This window comes from Sapajus apella, unplaced genomic scaffold, assembly GCF_009761245.1.
Source record: "Sapajus apella isolate SASKATOON/1434 unplaced genomic scaffold, GSC_monkey_1.0 scaffold95, whole genome shotgun sequence".
NCBI classification, from domain to species: Eukaryota; Metazoa; Chordata; class Mammalia; order Primates; family Cebidae; genus Sapajus; species Sapajus apella.
In genome coordinates, this window is record NW_022437035.1 from 2,972,919 (window position 1) to 2,991,720 (window position 18,802).

Sequence of the window (18,802 nt, forward strand, 5' to 3'; positions counted from 1 at the left end):
CAGGCTGTGAATATTAGTGTGGGTTTCCTGCTCACTCCCTCCGCAAGCTCCTTCAGGGCAAACTATCTCCGAGGCTGCCTTCTCCACTGGGCCTGTCCCTCCCCGACCCAAACCTAATCTGTGCCAAGCGTGTCTGCCTCTTATCTGGCCTCCTCTCTGCTTCAGCCATTCCCCTTCCCACCTGGACAACCACGGCCTCCTGCTGGTTTCCACTCTTGGCAGGCTTATCCTCCACTCTGGAGCTAGTGACCTTCCTCAGGAGGACCAGCTCAAGTCACTGCATTTTTTTTTTTTTTTTTTTTGGAGACAGAGTCTCACTCTGATTGCCCAGGCTGGAGTGCAATGAATCTCAGCTTGGCTCACTGCAATGGTGCAGTCTTCGCTCATTGGAACCCCACCTCCTGGGTTCAAGTGATCTCCTGCCTCAGCCTCCCAAGTAGCTGGGATTACAGGCATGTGCCACCACACCGGGCTAGTTTTTGTAATTTTAGTAGAGATGGGGTTTCATCACCTTGGCCAGGATGGTATTGAACTTCTGAGCTCAAGTGATCCACCCTCCTTGGCCTCCCAAAGTGCTGGAATTATACAGTTGAGACATGGTGCCCGGCCCACTCCCCTGCTTAAAGGTTCCCCTGTGCCCGAGCCATGGGAACCTTGCAACGCCCTTCATGTGGGGCCCCAGTGCTTCCCACGCCCTATCCATGCTCTGTGCTACTGGGAGAAAGAGGGCTGGGGATCACAAGGAGAAAGCGAGTTTGCAGAAGGATAGATTTGTTTTCTGTGGCTGCTGTAACAAATGACCACACGCCCAGAGGCTTACAACACACGCCCATGCTCTCACGGGTCTGGAGGCCGGAAGTCCGGTCAGTTTCACGGGACCTGATTATGTTAACAGTCATACTCCCTCCGCAGACTCTAGGACAGCATCCACGTCTTACCTCTTCTGGCACCTGGTGGCTGCTGGCATTCCTTGACTGGCGGATGCATCACTCCAGTCTTTGCCATCTTCACATGCCTTCTTGTCCGTGTGAGTAACCTCCTCCTGCCCCTCTCCTAAAGGCACACTTGTGAGGGCATTTAAGAACCACGGGAGAAGCCAGGATCATGTCTTCACTGCAAGATCCTTCACTCAACCACACCTGCAAGCATCTGATCCAGCAACAGTCACAGGTTCTGGGGATTGGGACCTGATCTTTGGGGGCCGTCATTCAGCTTGCTGCACACGCAGGGCCTGTGGACTGTGTGTGGCTCACACCAGAGAAAGGCCTGCTGCTACTCACCCACTCCGGGCAGGGGCGGGTGTTTCCAACACAGTAACTGGGTGGCATGGGAAGTGCATCTCAGCCACATTAGACAGGAACCCCAAGGCGGTTAACAGGCAAGACAGACAGGACAACTTCAACAAAGAGCCCTGGGCTCCACCTGCTACTACCCTTTGTCTGTGAAAGCGACAAGGTCCCAGAGGCCTAGATGCTCCCCTCCAGGGCAGGGGACAGTTAGATTAGGCGAAAACATCCCCTCTGGGGGGTCCTTTCCCAGTAGGAATCTGACTGCCACTTGACATGGTTTGGCTGTGCCCCATCCAAATCTCATCTTGTAGTTCTCATAATCCCAGGTGTTGTGGGCGGTAACTGAATCACAGGCGTGGTTACTTTCATGCTGTTCTGACGACAGTGAGTTCTCATGAGATCTGATGGTTTTATAAGGGGCTTTTCCGAACTTCACTCTGCACCTCTCCTTGCTGCCACCATGTGAAGAAGGATGTGTTTGCTTCCCCTTCTGCCATGACTGTAAGTTTCCCCAGGCCTCCCCAGCCCGGCAGAACTGAGAATCAATTAACCCTCTTTCCTTTATAAATTACCCAGTCTTGGTGATGTCTTTATTAGCAGCCAGAGAACGGACCAATACACCACTATTAATCACTCGTGGGATCTTTATCCTCACAGTTCACAGGTGGCAGATGGCTGGCACAGACGGAGCCAAAACAGAGCCTTATCTGCCCTGAAGAGTCACTAGAAAATCTGTGGTCCTGGATCATGGACAGTGGCACTGCTGTCAACTAGAAGCCCAGGGTGGACAGGCTGTCGTGCAAACACTGCCTTCCCTTGGGAAACGTGGCCGTAGGAGGTCGTAGTGCCCAATCCAGCAGGGACATGCTGCTTGATCATTGCTGGGCCTGTACTCTGGGGGCGCTTTATGTTTAGAGGCTAATTTTGAGGGGATGGGCGTGGGGCTGTGGCATAGACCAGGTCCTGAGTTACCCTCGGAAACCTCTGAAATATTAAAACAGGAAGACAGTGGGCTGAGTGTTCCTTCTCTGCAGTCTCTGGGCCACAGTTACCAAGCTTTAGAGAGGATAGCTCCAGCTGCCAGTGCCCTGGGGCTCTGAGCAGAACCTTCACTGCAGACACTAAGCAGGGTAGAAGGAGGAAGGAAAGGGGCACACCTGCCAGGTACAGTTTCAGGACTTCTTGAGTTAATCTGGTGGATGAGACTCAGGGAGTCCTTTTGCATCTTCAGGGATAAGCTTTGTAAGGTTCCATTTTGGGTCAGTGGAAGAGTTTTCACAACACAAATGATACTATAAAGTTGTCTTCTCCAGCCTGGTACTGGGGACCACTGGTCAAAGACAAGGTGGGGACATTGCGGATGCTTCTTGGAGCCATAGCAACCACAGCAGAGAACTTATAATGGGTTTTTTCTTGGAGGACACAGCAGAGGAGGAAGACAAAATTTATCCCAGCTTCAGATAGGATCCTCTTCCATTTAGGCAGATGGGATCCAAGGGACAGGAGGGATCCTGGAGAGAGATGACAGAAGAGGGTGACGCAGGTTTGGTGTAGTGGACCAGCTGCAGCTGCAGCTCCCTGGAAGCAGACAGTGCTTACCCAGCCACACGGAACCCAGGGAAGGAAAAGAGGGATGTGCCCACGTTACACACACACACACACACACACACACACGCACACACTCTCACACTCAACCCTTACTTTTGTCACAAGAAATGTTACTATTTAATTTCTCAGAACTCAGTAGCGTTTTCTGGCTATTTTATTTTTAGCCGTTGGAAACTTGTTTCAAGAAACAGACACCGTATCATAAACATCAGGTATCAGCTCACTGACATGAAATTATTAACAATACGACTTTCAGATGGAATCTCAAGTACGTCCTGTAAACATTAAGATTTTGACAAATATTTTCATCCTGCGATCTGTCTTATACTTGTCAAAAAAACGTCTGACTATAATGTAACAGAACTGAGGTTTTAAGTACCACACAAGTCCAAGAACACACAAATGAATGTCACCTGCAGTCACCACCGAAAAGCACAGTTCTGCTTCTACCCCCAACATCTTATAAATTCCTATTTAGAGACACTCGCTCAAGAGGAACCAGCTGCACAGCCCACTTGCCGTCAAAGGCAACATAGGTTGGTCCTGCTGTCACTGAATTTTCAGGCTCAGCCCTCAGGGCTTCTAGAAGGAGATCTCAAAAGCCCAAACTCCCTTCCGCATTATTAGGGCTTGCCCCCATTGTGGGTCCAAAAACAACTCCCCTAGATCTGAGTAGCATTCCAACAGATTTCAACCAGGCGGTTTCCGTGTGCCACGGCCTCCTTGCAGGAACGATCTGGACCTCCCAGCAGGACCACGCTGGAGAAGCCTACCTGCGGTGTAGGCGTGGAGTCTGGCTGCTCACAGATCCGGCTCCCCGCTGTGCAGTCACGCCGCCCACCACCCACCTGGTGTTGAGGTTGAGCACACACTCTAGGCTAGGGACAATCAGCTTCTAGAAAAAATGCCAACCTGGAACCTTATGGCACTAGTTCAAGCTGGGATGGAACAGCAGCAGGAGATATGCAATACCTCAGGCTCAGTATTGCAGAGAGCAGGCCAAGCCCCCGTCCTGTTCCCAACACCACCTATGTAATCAAGTTCTTTATCAAGTGCGCGAACTCTGCTGACCTGAAGAACTAACCCCAGCCCCCAAACACATCCCAATCTGCAAAAGGAGAACAAAAACTCAAATATCATTATGATGCCAAAAAAGGGAATGTTTTCAAGAAAAATCAGACAGGGGCCTTTCCGATTAAAAGAGGCAGAGCCTCCTTTGCTGGCTTCTCCTTCACAGTCACCTCCTAGGCGCAGTTCACAGCAAGTTCACCCCGTGCTTCAGCAGCTTCTGCTTGGCTTTGCCGGAGAGGCTGAAGGCACCATCCTGAGGGTTTGGGAAGCCGGAGCTCCGTGCTGCAGGTGCCAACTGCTGGAAATATGTTTCCTGGACAGGGTTGCAACAGGCATACACAGCCGTGGAGGCGTTTCTGTTGGAGGAAGAAAGGAGACAACGATCCGATGCTGCTGGTGCTGACCTCACAGAGACCACACAGAGACCTCAGGAAGGTTCCTGTCACCGCGGCCCCAGGACGCCCAATGTGGTGTGTGCAGCTGTCATGGCACGGGATTCTATTTATGCAGCTGAGTTTCAGGCTTCCGTGCCAATACCGTCTTTCCTTCAACTCACTAGATGCCGGAAGAGTCCGTGGCGGGACCATCCACGGTGGCGGCAGCCACAGAGCCTGAAGTTGTAAGTACTGCTTAAGGAACCGTGGAGTGCCAGCTTTTCTGATACACTGGCAGCTATGCATGTGCTCTGCATATGGTCTCTGCTTTGCCCTTCACATAAGCTCTGCACTGGTGATATGGTCCCATTTCACAGACAAGGAGCCTGAGGCTCAGGGTGAGTAGCTGGGGCTGCCCCGTCTATGTGACAAGGCAATGGCAGTGTCCAAGGAAGAAGTCTAGTCTGCTCTCCACACTGGGGGCAGCTGGACCGAGGGGGAGTAGAGGGATGGAGTGGGATGTGACACAAAGTGATAGGAAGCCTCTGGACACACAGAAGGAGGGAGGCGGGCACAACATAGAGGAGCGCCACCTGGGAGGAGCCAACTCCAGGCCCAGGTAAACCCCCTGGTTTCTACTTCCTATGGCTTCAGTTTCCCCAAATCTAGTGAGAAAGGGTGGAGTCAGGTAAGGCTCCCCTTTTTCTATGTCCTATGGGTCTCAGTTTCCCCCAAATCTAGTGAGAAGGGGTGGAGTGAGGGACTGCTAAAGCTCCGCTCACCCAAATCTCTCCTTCCCTGTAAGGAGGGAGGAAAATCCCACCCTCTTCCAAACTTCCACATCTCCTGCACCTGCTGGCCCGGCAGGACAAGCTCTTCTCACAGGCCTGCAGGAGGGCTCCTCAGCCAGGTGGTTCTGAGCACGGATCTGGAGTCACACCCACTCAGGTGCTATTCCCAGTCCCACTACCTTCTGGTGTGTGTCCTGGGCTGTTACTCAACGTTTTTGAGTCCCAGCTTTTTCTTCTGTACAATGGATATTGCAACCGTATGTGCCCTCAGTGAATTTTTTTTTTTTTTTTAAAGAATGAGATTAAATGAGTGCTTAGCACATGGTGAGTGGTTAAGAAATGGTAGCTGTTGTTTCTATTACTATTATTAAAACAATCTCTCAACAAATGCCTTGAACTATGTATCTCGACACCAAACCCCTCTCAGCTCCAAGGAAGGTGACATACTGCAGGGCCACAAGGTGGTTGGTGGAGCAGATGCTGACATTTTACTTGTTTCCACCTCCCACAAAACAGATACACACACCCCCCCAACACAGCCAGTTCCCAAACCAGTGACTGTAGATGCAAATCACCTCTGGGTTGCCAGCCTGGGGCAGCTGTGATTAAAGCCAGAGAAGACACATTTCTGACAGGAAGGTCTATTGAAATGCTGGCTGGAGACGGTGGCAGGCAGCAGGAACACCTGGAGCCCAAGCATGGCGGGTGACAGGGCATCGGAACCATCCTCATCACCCGCCTAGGCTCCCTGTGAGTCCAGCACCCACGCCCCTCGCACCGGACCACACTGCCCCGACACTGAAACGTGTGTGGAAAGGTCATGCATGCACTTAACAGTTGGAGAAAATGCTTCAAATCCTGGCCCTGCCACTTAAGAAGACTATAGGCCTGGACAAGCTGCTTCTCCTATTTGTGCTTCAATTTCCTCATCTGTTAAGTGAGGATGAAAAAAAGGCCCTTGGCCAGATGGCTCCAAGTGCTACGGGACCAAGACACCCATGGCCAGCACCGCCCCTGACCTGCTAACTCGCTTTATTCCCTGTTACCAGTTGTCACCAGACTCTCAGGTCCCAGGCTCCTACGGTTTTTATAAAGTGATCTCTAAAGCCCAAACTCCCTTTCTGGTTTCATAAGAGAAGCAGGTAGGGAGAAAAAAACCAATTCGGTTGGTTAAATACTGTAAATTACAATAATCTTTAACAGATCTATATTTCTCCTGGCATGGAGGTGTTCAAGCTATGCAATAATGTGAAAAAAGGCAACTGTAAAATTGTACATTAGTAAGAGCCTGTTTTCTGGAAGACTTAATTAAAATAAAAATACAATTAATTTATATGTGCAAAAAATAAAAGCCAAAAACCAATAAAGCCTGGAGCAACATACACTGAACTGTAAAATGTGGTTATTTCTTGGTGCGTGATGGGGTGGGGGAAGAGAGGAAAATGTTTTACTTGATAGATTTCCAAGCGTTCCGCATGACTGTATAATCAGCATGTATTACTTTTTTTTTTTTTTGAGACGCAGTCTCACTCTGTCACCCAGGCTGGAGTGCAATGGCACGATCTTGGCTCACTGTAACCTCCAACTCCTGGGTTCAAGTGATTCTTCTGCCTCAGCGTCCTAGGTAGCTGGGATTCAGGCACTCGCCACCATGCCCAGCTAATTTTTTTATTTTTAGTAGAGACAGGGTTTCACCAGGTTGGCCAGGCTGGGCTCGAACTCCTGATCTCAGGTGACGCACCCGCCTTCCAAAGTGCTGGGACTACAGGTATGAGCCACAATGCCCTGCCATATTCCTTTTTAATTAGAAAGACAACAATATTATTTCAACACTGTTTCTGGCAAGGAGATGGGAGCCACCTGGTAATGGATGTAGCTCCATGATGGCGAGGAACTCAGGTTCCTTCACTGCTGGGCCCCAACTGTCTAAAGGAGGAAGGGAACCAGAAAGTCCATGACATATGACTGCACAACAGTGGACGATGGGGGCAACAGGAGCAGACAAAGGAAGATCATAAGGAGAATAACTAGAATGTTCTTCATCTACTTTGGAATAAGGCATTGCCTGGGCCCCACAGGTGGTTCCTGTGAGCAGGACCCTGGAAAGCAGGTGGGGGAGTGACTCAGGGAGGCTCACCTGATGGTCATTTCATAAAGCGTGGGCAGCTGCGCAAACTCGCTATGCATCAGGCTGATGGCCTGGAGGAAGCGGTGATCCTGCGGGGTGGCCACCTGCGGCAGGTTTGCTTCCAGAAGAGGAAACAGAGTTGTGAAGAGCAGACAGCTGCCCTCTGCCCTCCCACCCCGCGAAGCCCGGTGCTGAATACGAGGGCTGAGCACGGCTCAAGGCCACGTGGCTGCCCAGGACACAGACAAAGGCCTGGGGGTTTGGGCTTCTGTTGCCGCTGCCATGCGATGCAGCACGCGGTTTCTGCATGTGGATCTCAACATTTGGAGACAAACCTATCACAGATATGTGAACATGAACTTCTCTCAAAACACTGGGAAGCACCAAAAACAGACACATGAGCAGAGAAGCCTCTTCCTGGTGAACTCCACACTCAGTGGGAGTGGGCTCCCAGTGAGGAGAGAACCGTGAATGTAGGTCAGACAACTCTGAGCACACTTCTCACCTCCCCACCTCTCTAGAATCTGGCGTCCCCGTTGCCCCTGGCCCCTTGCCTCCTTACCCATCAGCACGCTCTGAATGCGGTCGTAATGTGTGAAGTTGTAGGTGCTGCTCGTGGAGGCTGCCTCATCCCTGGGTAGTGTCTCTTTCAGGTGGACTTCCAGCCCGTTCAGCGATGCCAGGCTGCTGTGATACTGCAAAGGAGCCGGGAGAGGGTCACGGGCTTGTAGGGCTGACCTCAGCAAACCTTCTGAGGGCTGCTTAACCACAGGCTTAGTTAAAAATCGTCCTCCAGCCAGACCTGGTGACTCACACCTGTAATCCCAGTGCTTTGCCAGGCCAAGGCGGGAGGATCACGTGAGCCAGGAGTTCAAGGCTGCAGTGAGCCGAGATTGAACCACCGCACTCCAGCCCGGGTGACAGAGTGACGCTGTCTCAAACAAAAAAAAAAAAAAAAAGGAATATCTTACTGCCAACTTAATCCAGTAAAATGGACTCTCACTAACATTTCTGTTTCTTTCACCCTTATGTTCTAATGTTTTAAAAATTAATGATTATATTGTAGGAGATTTAGAAAAGAGATGAGCAAAAAAATAAACATGAAAAATCACCCATGATCTCACCGTCCAGTAATAGATACTGTTACCACTGTGGTGTATCTTATTTTAACCATGGCTTTCCTGCCCAGGCTGCACGATCTAACAGTACAAACAGCCTGGGCCCACCCCTCAGTGTTTCTCACTGGCCCTGGGTAAAGTCCCCCACTGGATGTCACATGGTAACTTCTCTCTGCTACATCTAGCATGGTCCTGGCTTTCTTGGAAGGACTGAGAAGTATCAAACAGCTTTCTGCACTTGATGGTTCAGAGGCGGAATACCGATGAGAACAGCTGTCAAGGAAGGAGGTTCACGCACCTGTATTTTCACAAACCTCCAAGGAGATAAAGTTTAAGTACAATTGAAAACACTGGACTCTAGTGTTTCATGTAACTTTTTTTTTGGAAAATAAAAAGATCAAATCATAATAAGGACTGATAGTAGCTTTTTAACCTAACAACATAGCATGAACTGCTTTTCTCATCTTTAAATATTCCACCATAGAATCCTTCGATGGCTGTGTGGCATTCTTCAAGCTTCACTGAGGGCTTGACACAGTATGTCAGGCCCGTTGTAATAGGCCTGGTCTGAAACGGGGTTTCCTGGGCCTGCTTCTGCCACAACAAAGAAGGCCACTGTCCCCAAGCATTTGCAGTTCCCAGGCAAAAACATCCCAAGTTCAGCCTCTTTTCAGTCAAATGACCAGGAGCAAGTTACCAAATTTTCTGTGCCTCATTTTTCTGTTCATCTGCGAAATGGGAACAGTACAGGACTGCTGAGTGACTTAAATGAAATAACACACCCAAAAGTGCTTTGTAAACTCTAAAGTGCTATCCTGAGGCAGAGCCTTTTTACAGAGTCAAGGAAATGAAAATAACCATATAAAAGAAATGGTATCTCTTTAGAGATTACAGAAAATTTGTGGACTATTTTTCAAAAGCTATGTAAGAAAAATAAGTGCACATGGAAGTACAGAGATGCAAACAGAATGCTTCTGAAGTAAATGTCACGGAGCTCACATGTTATTTTGGGAGTATACTGGTGTTAAATCAGTTTTCCTGTATGAATGTCTCAGAAATGATATTTCAAGTCCATAGGTGTGACATACAAAGTTATTTTCTATGCACTCACTTTTGTATCCTCAGTGCTTAGTAGAGTGCCTGACTCCTAGTAGGTGCTCAATAAATGAATCCACTAAAATAATGAATAAATGAACACATCCAATGCCAAGCACTGCCAACTTATGAGCTATTTGGTTTAAATCAAGGGTGCAGAGTTAAATTTAAAAAATGTGCTCAGGAAAGACAAGCATAGTATCTCATGTTCAGATCCCTGAGAGAGCCTGACCAACACTGAGTTGAGCACTGAACCTCTTCTTTGAACAGATGTGTGTGTGTGTGCATGCACTGACACACGCATGGGCACACATAAGCATCCACCATGAAGTCAAGCCACAGTCTCACAGAAAGTTTTTGAACCTCAAGAGCCTACGAACAGTCATCCCTTCCATGCCAAGCTGGTGTCCAGAGGAAGAAACAATAGGAACAGAGATTGGGCCATGCCAAAACCTGTTTCCCCACAGGCATTGAGCTCTGCTTCCAGAATATTCTGCCTAACTTGCACTCAAGATAGGATCACTTAACCATAAAAACACAGTTAATCACAAGATGCTATGTCAGATGACGTGGATAATTCTTTACTGATAACCAAATGCTTTCACATATACCAGGGGTCGGCAAACTCTAGCCTATAAACTAAATCCAGCCTGTTGCCTGTCTTTGTGCAGCCTGAGGCCTAAGAATAGTTTTTATATCTTTTACATGGTTGGGGGAAAAAAAGTCAAAAGAATAATATTGTAATATGTACAAATCACATAAAGTTCCAATTCCAGGTCCATAAATAATTACTGGAATACAGCCATAGCATTTATTTATATACTGTCTATGGCTGTTTCTGTACTAAAACAGCAGAGCTGGAAAGTTATGCAATGCTGAAAATATTTGCTTTCTGGTCCTTTACATAAAACGTTTGCCAGCCCCCGATATATGCTGCTACATAATGTGATCCCCGGGGACACAGGGCTGAGGCTAATTCCTGAGTCCTCTGACTTCCAGTGCACATGAAAGCAAATGGCACGAATGTCAGCGCGTGACACAGCGTGTAGAAGGAGCGCTGTGTGGAACACACGTTCACTTAGAGGTACCGGTTTCCTAGATGGCAACACTCTCACGCTAACTTCAAGCCTCGTCTGCTGTACATAGACGCTCAATGTCCTATTGCACTGATAAATAATTAATATGGTCACTGTCTTTGAAGGTCAATGACATTATTTTGGGTTTTGGGTAATGGACCATCGTAGCTCTATGCTGCCCCCTGGTGTGAGCCTATTCCGCTCCCTCTGAAAGAATTCCAGCCCCAACCCCAACCCTCCTGGCTGCTCCACCCAAGGCCGCTTCCACCATTTGGTTTTTCTAGACAGTAGCAGAGGGGCTGCAGGGAAATCGGGTCAAGAATTTTCAAGGCTAGCCTAGAACAGAAAGGCAATCAAACATCTCTCTCGATTATAAAAGAGAAATCCTTTGGGTCTGATTAACAAACCCATTCTCAAACCACTGGGTTAATCAAAGTTAGTCGCTCCCTACTCTCTTTAGAAATGATTGGCTTTTCTTCTTCCATAAAACTGGTCTACTTCCTAGGGCCTAGCAGCACCAAACCCTGCTTCCCATGGAAGCCCACGGAGGCTGATGGACCCTGACAAAGTAGGGGATACGGCCACAGATCAAGAGCCATAGGAGGCAGGACACTGACCCCCTTTCTTCATCCTCCCAGCTACCACAGCAAGGGCAGGGCGGTGGGGGAACAGAGAGGCTGGGAGGAGGGAACCAGAAACAAGCAAGAATTCTGAACCTGCCACTTGCATGAGGTCTTTTCATCTCCATGAGGCTGTCTTCTTACTGGTAAAATGGGGGTTGCAATGCCTACCTCCCAGAACTGTTCTAAGGCTCAGCTAAAATAAGAGATGCAAAGTATTTTAGTGCAGAATAAGAGATGCAATGTTGTTAGTGCAGAATACATCTCCTCAAAGGGCAGCCTGTGCTACTTTTTCCTTTTTGTAGGGAAGGTAAAAAGAAAGGTATTATATCCGCTTTATTGCATTCAAAAACACTGGGCCCTTCAAAATGACATTTCTAAGGCTCTACACTGTGAAGAATAGACCATGAACACCAAGACATCAGCAGGGAGACGAGGCATGTTAACACTGCAACCAGAACTCCCTGAGTTGTTCTAAGAAGCAGGTGGACAGAGTCACTCACAGCTATGGTGAATGGAGACACAGGAAGCCAACCAGCCGTAACTTGGTGATCTGGGGTCTGTGGAAAGGGGACAGAGAAGCCTGACAGCTCGAGAGAGTAGTCTCTTGCTAGGCGCTCTGTGTCAAGGAAGCTGCTCTGCATTCTTATCTCTTCGTCTGTGCTCCAAGGTGACTAGCTCATTTACGGAGGGTCACAAGCCCTGCATGCTAGCAAGATCAGCTTAGAATAATACACCCTTAAGAAAAAAAACAAGGTGGGCCGGGCGCGGTGGCTCAAGCCTGTAATCCCAGCACTTTGGGAGGCCGAGGCGGGAGGATCACGAGGTCAAGAGATTGAGACCATCCTGGTCAACATGGTGAAACCCCATCTCTACTAAAACTACAAAAAATTAGCTGGGCATGGTGGCGCGTGCCTGTAATCCCAGCTACTCAGGAGGCTGAGGCAGGAGAATTGCCTGAACCCAGGAGACGGAGGTTGCGGTGAGCCGAGATCGCGCCATTGCACTCCAGCCTGGGTAACAAGAGCAAAACTCCATCTCAAAAAAAAAAAAAAAAGAATAAAAACAAGGTAAAGCCCCAAGACACCCTTTGCCCTGCAGCAATTTCAACCTGCTGTTCTTGCTGCTACCACTTTCCCTGCCTATTAAAGCAAGGCTGTTACTATAGCAACTGAATCTCCAGCATGGGCCCCGCGGAAGGTCAGTGTACCACTCTAAGCCTCTAAGTGGGGAAGGGGCTGAAATGGTTTAAGAGCCCTCCAGCACCAGTTAGGATGCCAAATATCCCAGCCTTCTAGGAGGGCACTTCAGACCAGGTACGATGCTGGAGCTATGGAGGAAAACACAGGGTTTCCAGGGAACTCCCAACCCAGGCTGTGACACACTGCAGAGGAGTTCCCAGGCAACACGGAACCTAGAGCTGCCCAGGCTAGGAAATGAGGCCATGAGCAGGGGCAGCACAATGGTGACTGTGCATGCATGTGTGCTGTCTTTGCCTGCATTATCTCACTACATCTGGAACAGGAGGGTCCAGCACCATCCCTATATGACTGAGGACTTATCAGCGGCTCAGGGGAACGAAGGCTTGTGGGCAAGTTCACACAGCTAGAGGACAAGAGCCAGGATTCCATCTCAGGCCTTCCCTTCCTCCAAGGCCTGAGCTCCACAAAACTAGAAGGAGCAAGCCAACACTTGTTGGAAGCCAGTGCACCACCGGTTCTATACACTTGACTCCCTCTTATCCCTACAAAAACCCATGGAGGCAGGTACTGCCCCCATCGCCTAAACAAGAACGTTTCGCCCAGGGTCACACAGCTGAGGGCTGAGCCTTCATCCCTTTCCCTGGGTGTCAGCACAGTGATATGAGAGCAGCACAGGAGATAAGCAGAGGCCGCAGAGGGGCAGGGGAAGGTCTGTGGACACTCACCACTTCCTCTATGGCTGCGCTGTCTCCCAGCAGCGGCTCCTCAGCCAGCAGGGACAGCACCAGCCCTTTCACGCAGTGAGTATAGAGGTTCATCCTCACGAGCCCCATGCAGGACTCTGCTGGGGTCAGCCTGGAGTTGATTTCATCTGCAGAGGGGGCAGCACCCTGACAGTCTGCTGAGCCTGAACTACATTCCAGACCAGGGGCTGCGTGGCTTTCACAGACCCCAGCAACATACTGATCCATGCCTTGTTCCCCCGTGGGAAGCTTGTTTTCTCTCCGCCCTGGATCTAAGAGAGGCAATGACAAGGGTCTGCAGGTCCTTCTGGGGAGAGGGTCTGCTCTGGGAATGGGGGCGTGGTTGCTGTGGCCAGGATGGTCTTCGAATTGCTCTTGGGCTCCATGCTGGGTGAGCATCTCAGGAGCGGAGGGACAGCGCATGCTGCTGACAGCTGTGTCCTCAGGTGGCGTGGGTTCCACGTTGCTGGAGGCGCTGAGTGATGCCTTGTAGTAAGGAGCACTGCCATCTGGGACATGCACATGTGGGAAGGTGAAATGCCCTGGGTACATTCCCACTTCCTGAGCCTCTGGAATGTGGATTTCAGACAAGTCAAGTTCCCCTTGGAGAAAGGCTAGTTCCTTCCCCAGCGAGTAGTTGAGGCCAAGACCCTCACGCCTGGCCGTGTTGTGCAGTCCTGTGGGCCTGATGCTCTCCAAACCATGGCCAGGCAAGCATCCGTTCTGCCTCCTGCCACCTGGACAAGCTTCGTCAGGGGATGCGGGTTCTGGGGTGGTCCAGGCCATGGATTCTACATGGCCAGTGGCATCTTCCTGCAGGGCAGATGTCCTCCCACCCTTTGGATGGTGCTGGGCTGAACCATCCTGAAGTCCTGCTGGAGATGCTGGAGACCTGGGAAACAAGAGAGATGTGAGGAAGGAGCACGTCGGCAGATCGCAGGGCAAGTGCCCTTCCACAGCAGGGACTAAAGCACAGGCATCGGTGACAAGGCAGGGCCTGAGGCACAGAGACTTAGAGGCCACCAGAGTTAAGTCACAGGAGCAAAAATACAGCAACATCTGGCCCTCAGGGCTTCATGTAGTGACACCAGGCTCACCCACTGAAAACGGCAGAGCCCACTGAATAAGAGTGACCCACATGTGGAAGGTCTCCTGTACATCAGGCCCTATACTAGGTGCTGTACATATACTATTTTCAAGTGTCACAATGAACTCATGAAAGACATACTACTGTGTCTACTTTTCAGATTAAAAACCTGAGGCTCAGGCAGGGAATGGACTTGCCCAAGGTCTCACAGCTGGTAAGTAAGAGATCTGAGATGGGAAACCCAATGTCATCTCACTATGCCACTGTGTTTCTTAACGAACTCAAAACCCAGAAGCTCTCTTACAAGACAGGGCATGGGGGAGATGGAATTAAGGAAGGATGGGACGTATCAGAGGTTTGTTTTAACCAGTCACATGATGGGGTCCCTCAGGTGTGGCGTAAGGTTAACCCTCTGTGCACTCCCTTACCTTGTCATCTGTTCCACCGGGAACTCATGGAGAATAATGGCTTCCTCTTCAGTCACAAAAACAGGGATAATCTGGACATTTGGGGGTAATCCTGCTCCTAGAATTGCAAAGCAACATGAACAGGGCTTTCCCCAAAACCAGAGAGGGCAGACGGGCAATAGCTGCTCTCGGGTTATACATCCAACCCACATTCCTGCTTGGAGAAGGGTGCCGTGAATATCTCAGCCCAGGACAAGAGCCTGCCAAACTGCAGCTCAAACTCCTGGGCCCGATAAGAAGAGTTTCTGCAGGCAACATGACTTCCCGCTGTGGAGAAGGAAGATGCTCAGTAGAGAAAGGTTGAAAAGCACTTTTAAAGGAAGAAGATAGAAGCTAAGAAAGGGATCTGCTCCAACTTAGGCTTCAGAATAAATCAAACTTCAACTCTGCTTGAGGGTGCCCCCACATCCTGCGAAGGTCTTCTTTTTTTTTTTTTTTTGAGATGGAGTTTTGCTCTTGTTACCCAGGCTGGAGTGCAATGGCGCAATCTCGGCTCACCGCAACCGCCGCCTCCTGGGTTCAGGCAATTCTCCTGCCTCCGCCTCCTGAGTAGCTGGGATTACAGGCACGCGCCACCATGCCCAGCTAATTTTTTGTAGTTTTAGTAGAGACGGGGTTTCACTGTGTTGACCAGGATGGTCTCGATCTCTTGACCTCGTGATCCACCCGCCTCGGCCGCGAAAGGTCTTTCTGGCAGTTGCCGTCATCTTACCTTCTCCCCGTCACAATACCCTGGCACTTGACTGAGCAGTCTCACAATATGAAGTTAAGATGGATCTGAAAGCAGGGATTTGACAGGCATGCCTAAAATCATATGGGTAGCTCGATTCCCGAAGCTCTATTACAATCCTTTTCCTAATCTTATGAGCAGAGGAAATAAACATGCAGACGGCTGGGCCCTTCGGGTAACTTGTACAGGGATAGGTGGCATAAAAGACCACCCGACTTAAGAGGCAGCCAGGCACCTCACCGCTTACCATGTTCCTGCAGGGCATCCCCTCCCGTAGAGAGTCTCTGAAAACAAACACACACAGAAGTTGGCGCTGGGCATCACATTCTCCTCTTGACCTAACCATCAGGAATTTGCTGTGCCATCTGTTCATAAAACTTAGCCAGGCCCAGAAAGCTTGTCCCAACCACATGCTAAGAGCTAAGCAGATGGAACAGAAGCTCCCCCAAGCTGCTGGCTCCCACTATGGCTGGGATGAGGCAAGAACCTGTGCCCACACAGGCTGCAAGGCAGCAGCTCCACCCAAACGCACGTCACACTCTACATTCTGATTTTCTCAGTCTCTCCCTTCTGGGAATAAAATTGAGGATTCGTGTTCTCTTTACACCTTTGGGGAACTCATATTCTAGAATACAGTCACATCTGCCACAGCCCCTGATGTAGAATTCACATCAATTTCATTATAATAAAAATGTCAACGTACTCTGACTCTCACTAGGAAGGATCTGACCTAAACAAAATGTGACACCAGGTCTCTCGTTTGTTCTGGTTCACAATCAAGGCCCGAAACCTGATTATTTTCTCAAAAATCTCAATCTGAGAGTTCCAAAAGAACCCACCAAAACAAAACAAAAACCAAATAAGAACTGCTCTTCTAGCCAAAATAACTTTCAATCTTAGAATGACACAGCGTTCTTTTTTGGTGATTTTTTTTTAAAAATCAGGTTTTAGATTACCAAACCTAACCTTAGTTTACTGTAGACAAAGCATTGAAAAAAAAAAAAATCACATACAATCCCTCACCCTCAAGCTAGTACTATTAATATTGGGTATTTCTTTCCTTGAGCCTATGTATTTTTTATACTTTTGAAACCACACTATATAAAATTCCATATTTCTTCTTAAAACAGTAACATGCAATTCCTGACATTAAAATATCTTGGGGCTGGGCGAGGTGGCTCACACCTGTAAACCCAGGACTTTGGGAGGCTGAGGTGGCTGGATCATTTGAGGTCAGGAGTTCAAGATCAGCCTGACCAACACAGTGAAACCCCGTCTCTACTAAAAATACAAAAATTAGGCCAGCATGGCTGCATATGCCTGTAGTCCCAGCTACTCGGGAGGCTGAGACAGGAGAATTGCTTGAACCTGGGAGGCAGAGGATTGCAGTGAGCTGAGATCCTGCCACGGCGCTCCAGCCTGGGTAGTAGAGTGAGACTCCATCTCAAAAAAAAAAAAAAAAAAAGTTGGCCATTTTAAACAGCAGATTAAAATTGTATGAAGGTTTAAGTGATATGAGTAAATTAATCATTTAACTACCTTAGGCCAGTAATTAGTAAACTTTCTGTGTAAAAGACAAGACAGTAAATATTTTTGGCTTTGCAGGACATGTGGTCTCTGTCCCACCTACTCAACTCTGCTGTTGGAGCTCAAAAGCAGCCAAAGAAAACTTTATTTGTAAGCAGGTGGACCAGAGGCTATAGTTTGCCAACTCCTGCCTTTAGCGTTCAAGTTTTGTCTGATTTTTCACTTTCATAAAGCTTGTTGTGATCAACGTTTGAGTATAAGTCTTTTTCAGCAGTTAGATTATTTCCTTAAGATATATTCCTAGAAATCAAATTATTAGGAAAAAATAAAGGGTAACCTTAATGCTATCTTATCAAACTGTTGCCCAGAAGGGCTGCCCAAACTGACATCTACAGCAACAGTGGATGAGGAGGCTGAATAGAGCCCCACCAGCATTTTACACGCCTGCTCATCTAATAAGCATAAAAAGAGAGCCTCATAATACACTGGAAGCCACAGCTTCATACACAAAAGAAAAAAAGGACTGGAAGAAAATATTCCAGATGCTAGCAGTGGTTTTCCCTGTACAGGTCAATGACGGGCAATTTTATTCTCAATGAGCATCCATGACTTTTTCAAGATAAAAACAAATAAATATAAAATGAAAGTATTTTAAAAGAGAAGAGGTTTTTTTGTTTTTGTTTTTGTTTTTTGAGACGGAGTCTCATTCTTGTTGCCCAGGCCAGAGTGCAGTGGTGCAATCTTGGCTTACCTCAACCTCCACCTCCTGGGTTCAAGTGATTCTCCTGCCTCAGCCTCCTGAGTACATAGGATTACAGATGCCCTCCACCATGCCTGGCTAATTTTTGTATTTTTAATAGAGATAGGGTTTCATCATGTTGGCCGGGCTGGTCTTGAGCTCCTGATGTCAAGTGATCCACCTGCCTCAGCCTCCCAAAGTGCTGGGATTACAGGTGTGAGCCACCATGCCTGGCCCCCTAAATCTTTCTAAAGACACATCCTTTACAGTCTGTCTCTGAAAAGTCTAATATCTCTTTGACATAAAGAGACATCAAGTTCTCATGGGAAGTTGAATTCTCACAGATTTACTTGGCTTGAAGAAAAAGCAACTATCCAAGCCTAGCTCGTGGAAGAAAACATTTTCTTTCAGCCTCGCCAATGGCTTCACTCTTAAGGAGAATGCCACTGGAGGACTTGGGGTCCTGACAAGACCAAGTAAAACACTTGTTCCATGGCCTCTGCTCCTGATCCCTCCAGCCTAAGGTTCAGTGACGGTCGCTCTGGGGTAGGCCGTCCAGCCAGGCAGGTGGACTTTACAATACCTGCTCCTGAGGTGCTGTTCTGTGAAGCAGGACCTTGGCGGTGAGGGACGGCGGGAGCTGGGTGCTGACAATCCTAGGAGATCACACACAGAACAAGAACACCATGAGAAGAAATACAACAGAACACTATGAATTGTACAGGTGCCTAACAGTCCGTGTTGATGAGGATCCTGGGGACACGGCTGGTGGGAGTTTCACTAGTAAAACCCTTACAGAGGGCGCTCTGGCAGTTTCTAACAACATTTAAAATATCCAAACCCTTTGATTCAGCTTGTACCAAGATGTATACATTAGAATATTCATTACAGGGAGAATGGTTAAAAACAATTAAAAAATGAGTCAACAGCCAAAATGCTCATCAACAAGACAGTAGTTCAAGCATAACACAGCCAGAATACCAAAAAGTGTGCAGCCCTCGTAAGAATGAGCTGCACCAGTATGAACTGGTAAAGAAATCTTCACTGTAAGCATTGAGAAACCATGTGATCCTATTTAAGGAGACAGCAAAAATAAACAAAATCAATATATGCATATATGTCCCGGTGGGTGAAAAC

The 18,802-nt window shown here is 48.5% G+C and overlaps 1 protein-coding gene across 5 annotated transcripts in view; it reads right to left on the reverse strand.

Moving 5' to 3' along the window:
- Positions 1-3,013: 3,013 nt before the first annotated feature.
- HPS4 (HPS4 biogenesis of lysosomal organelles complex 3 subunit 2) overlaps positions 3,014-18,802 on the reverse strand; it is a 30,320-nt gene continuing 14,531 nt past the window's right edge. For 3 of the 5 annotated variants that reach the window (XM_032256718.1, XM_032256719.1, XM_032256721.1), the window contains exons 8-14: positions 18,249-18,321; positions 15,647-15,683; positions 14,631-14,727; positions 13,098-14,007; positions 7,824-7,956; positions 7,271-7,379; positions 3,034-4,324 (exon numbers count right to left, since the gene is read on the reverse strand). In XM_032256718.1, coding sequence (XP_032112609.1) covers positions 4,153-4,324; positions 7,271-7,379; positions 7,824-7,956; positions 13,098-14,007; positions 14,631-14,727; positions 15,647-15,683; positions 18,249-18,321 — 1,531 coding nt within the window. In that variant the 3' untranslated portion in view covers positions 3,034-4,152. Of the gene's footprint in view, positions 4,325-7,270; positions 7,380-7,823; positions 7,957-13,097; positions 14,008-14,629; positions 14,728-15,646; positions 15,684-18,248; positions 18,322-18,802 lie in introns of all 5 variants that reach the window. The other 2 variants (XM_032256722.1, XM_032256720.1) reach the window with 2 other exon arrangements.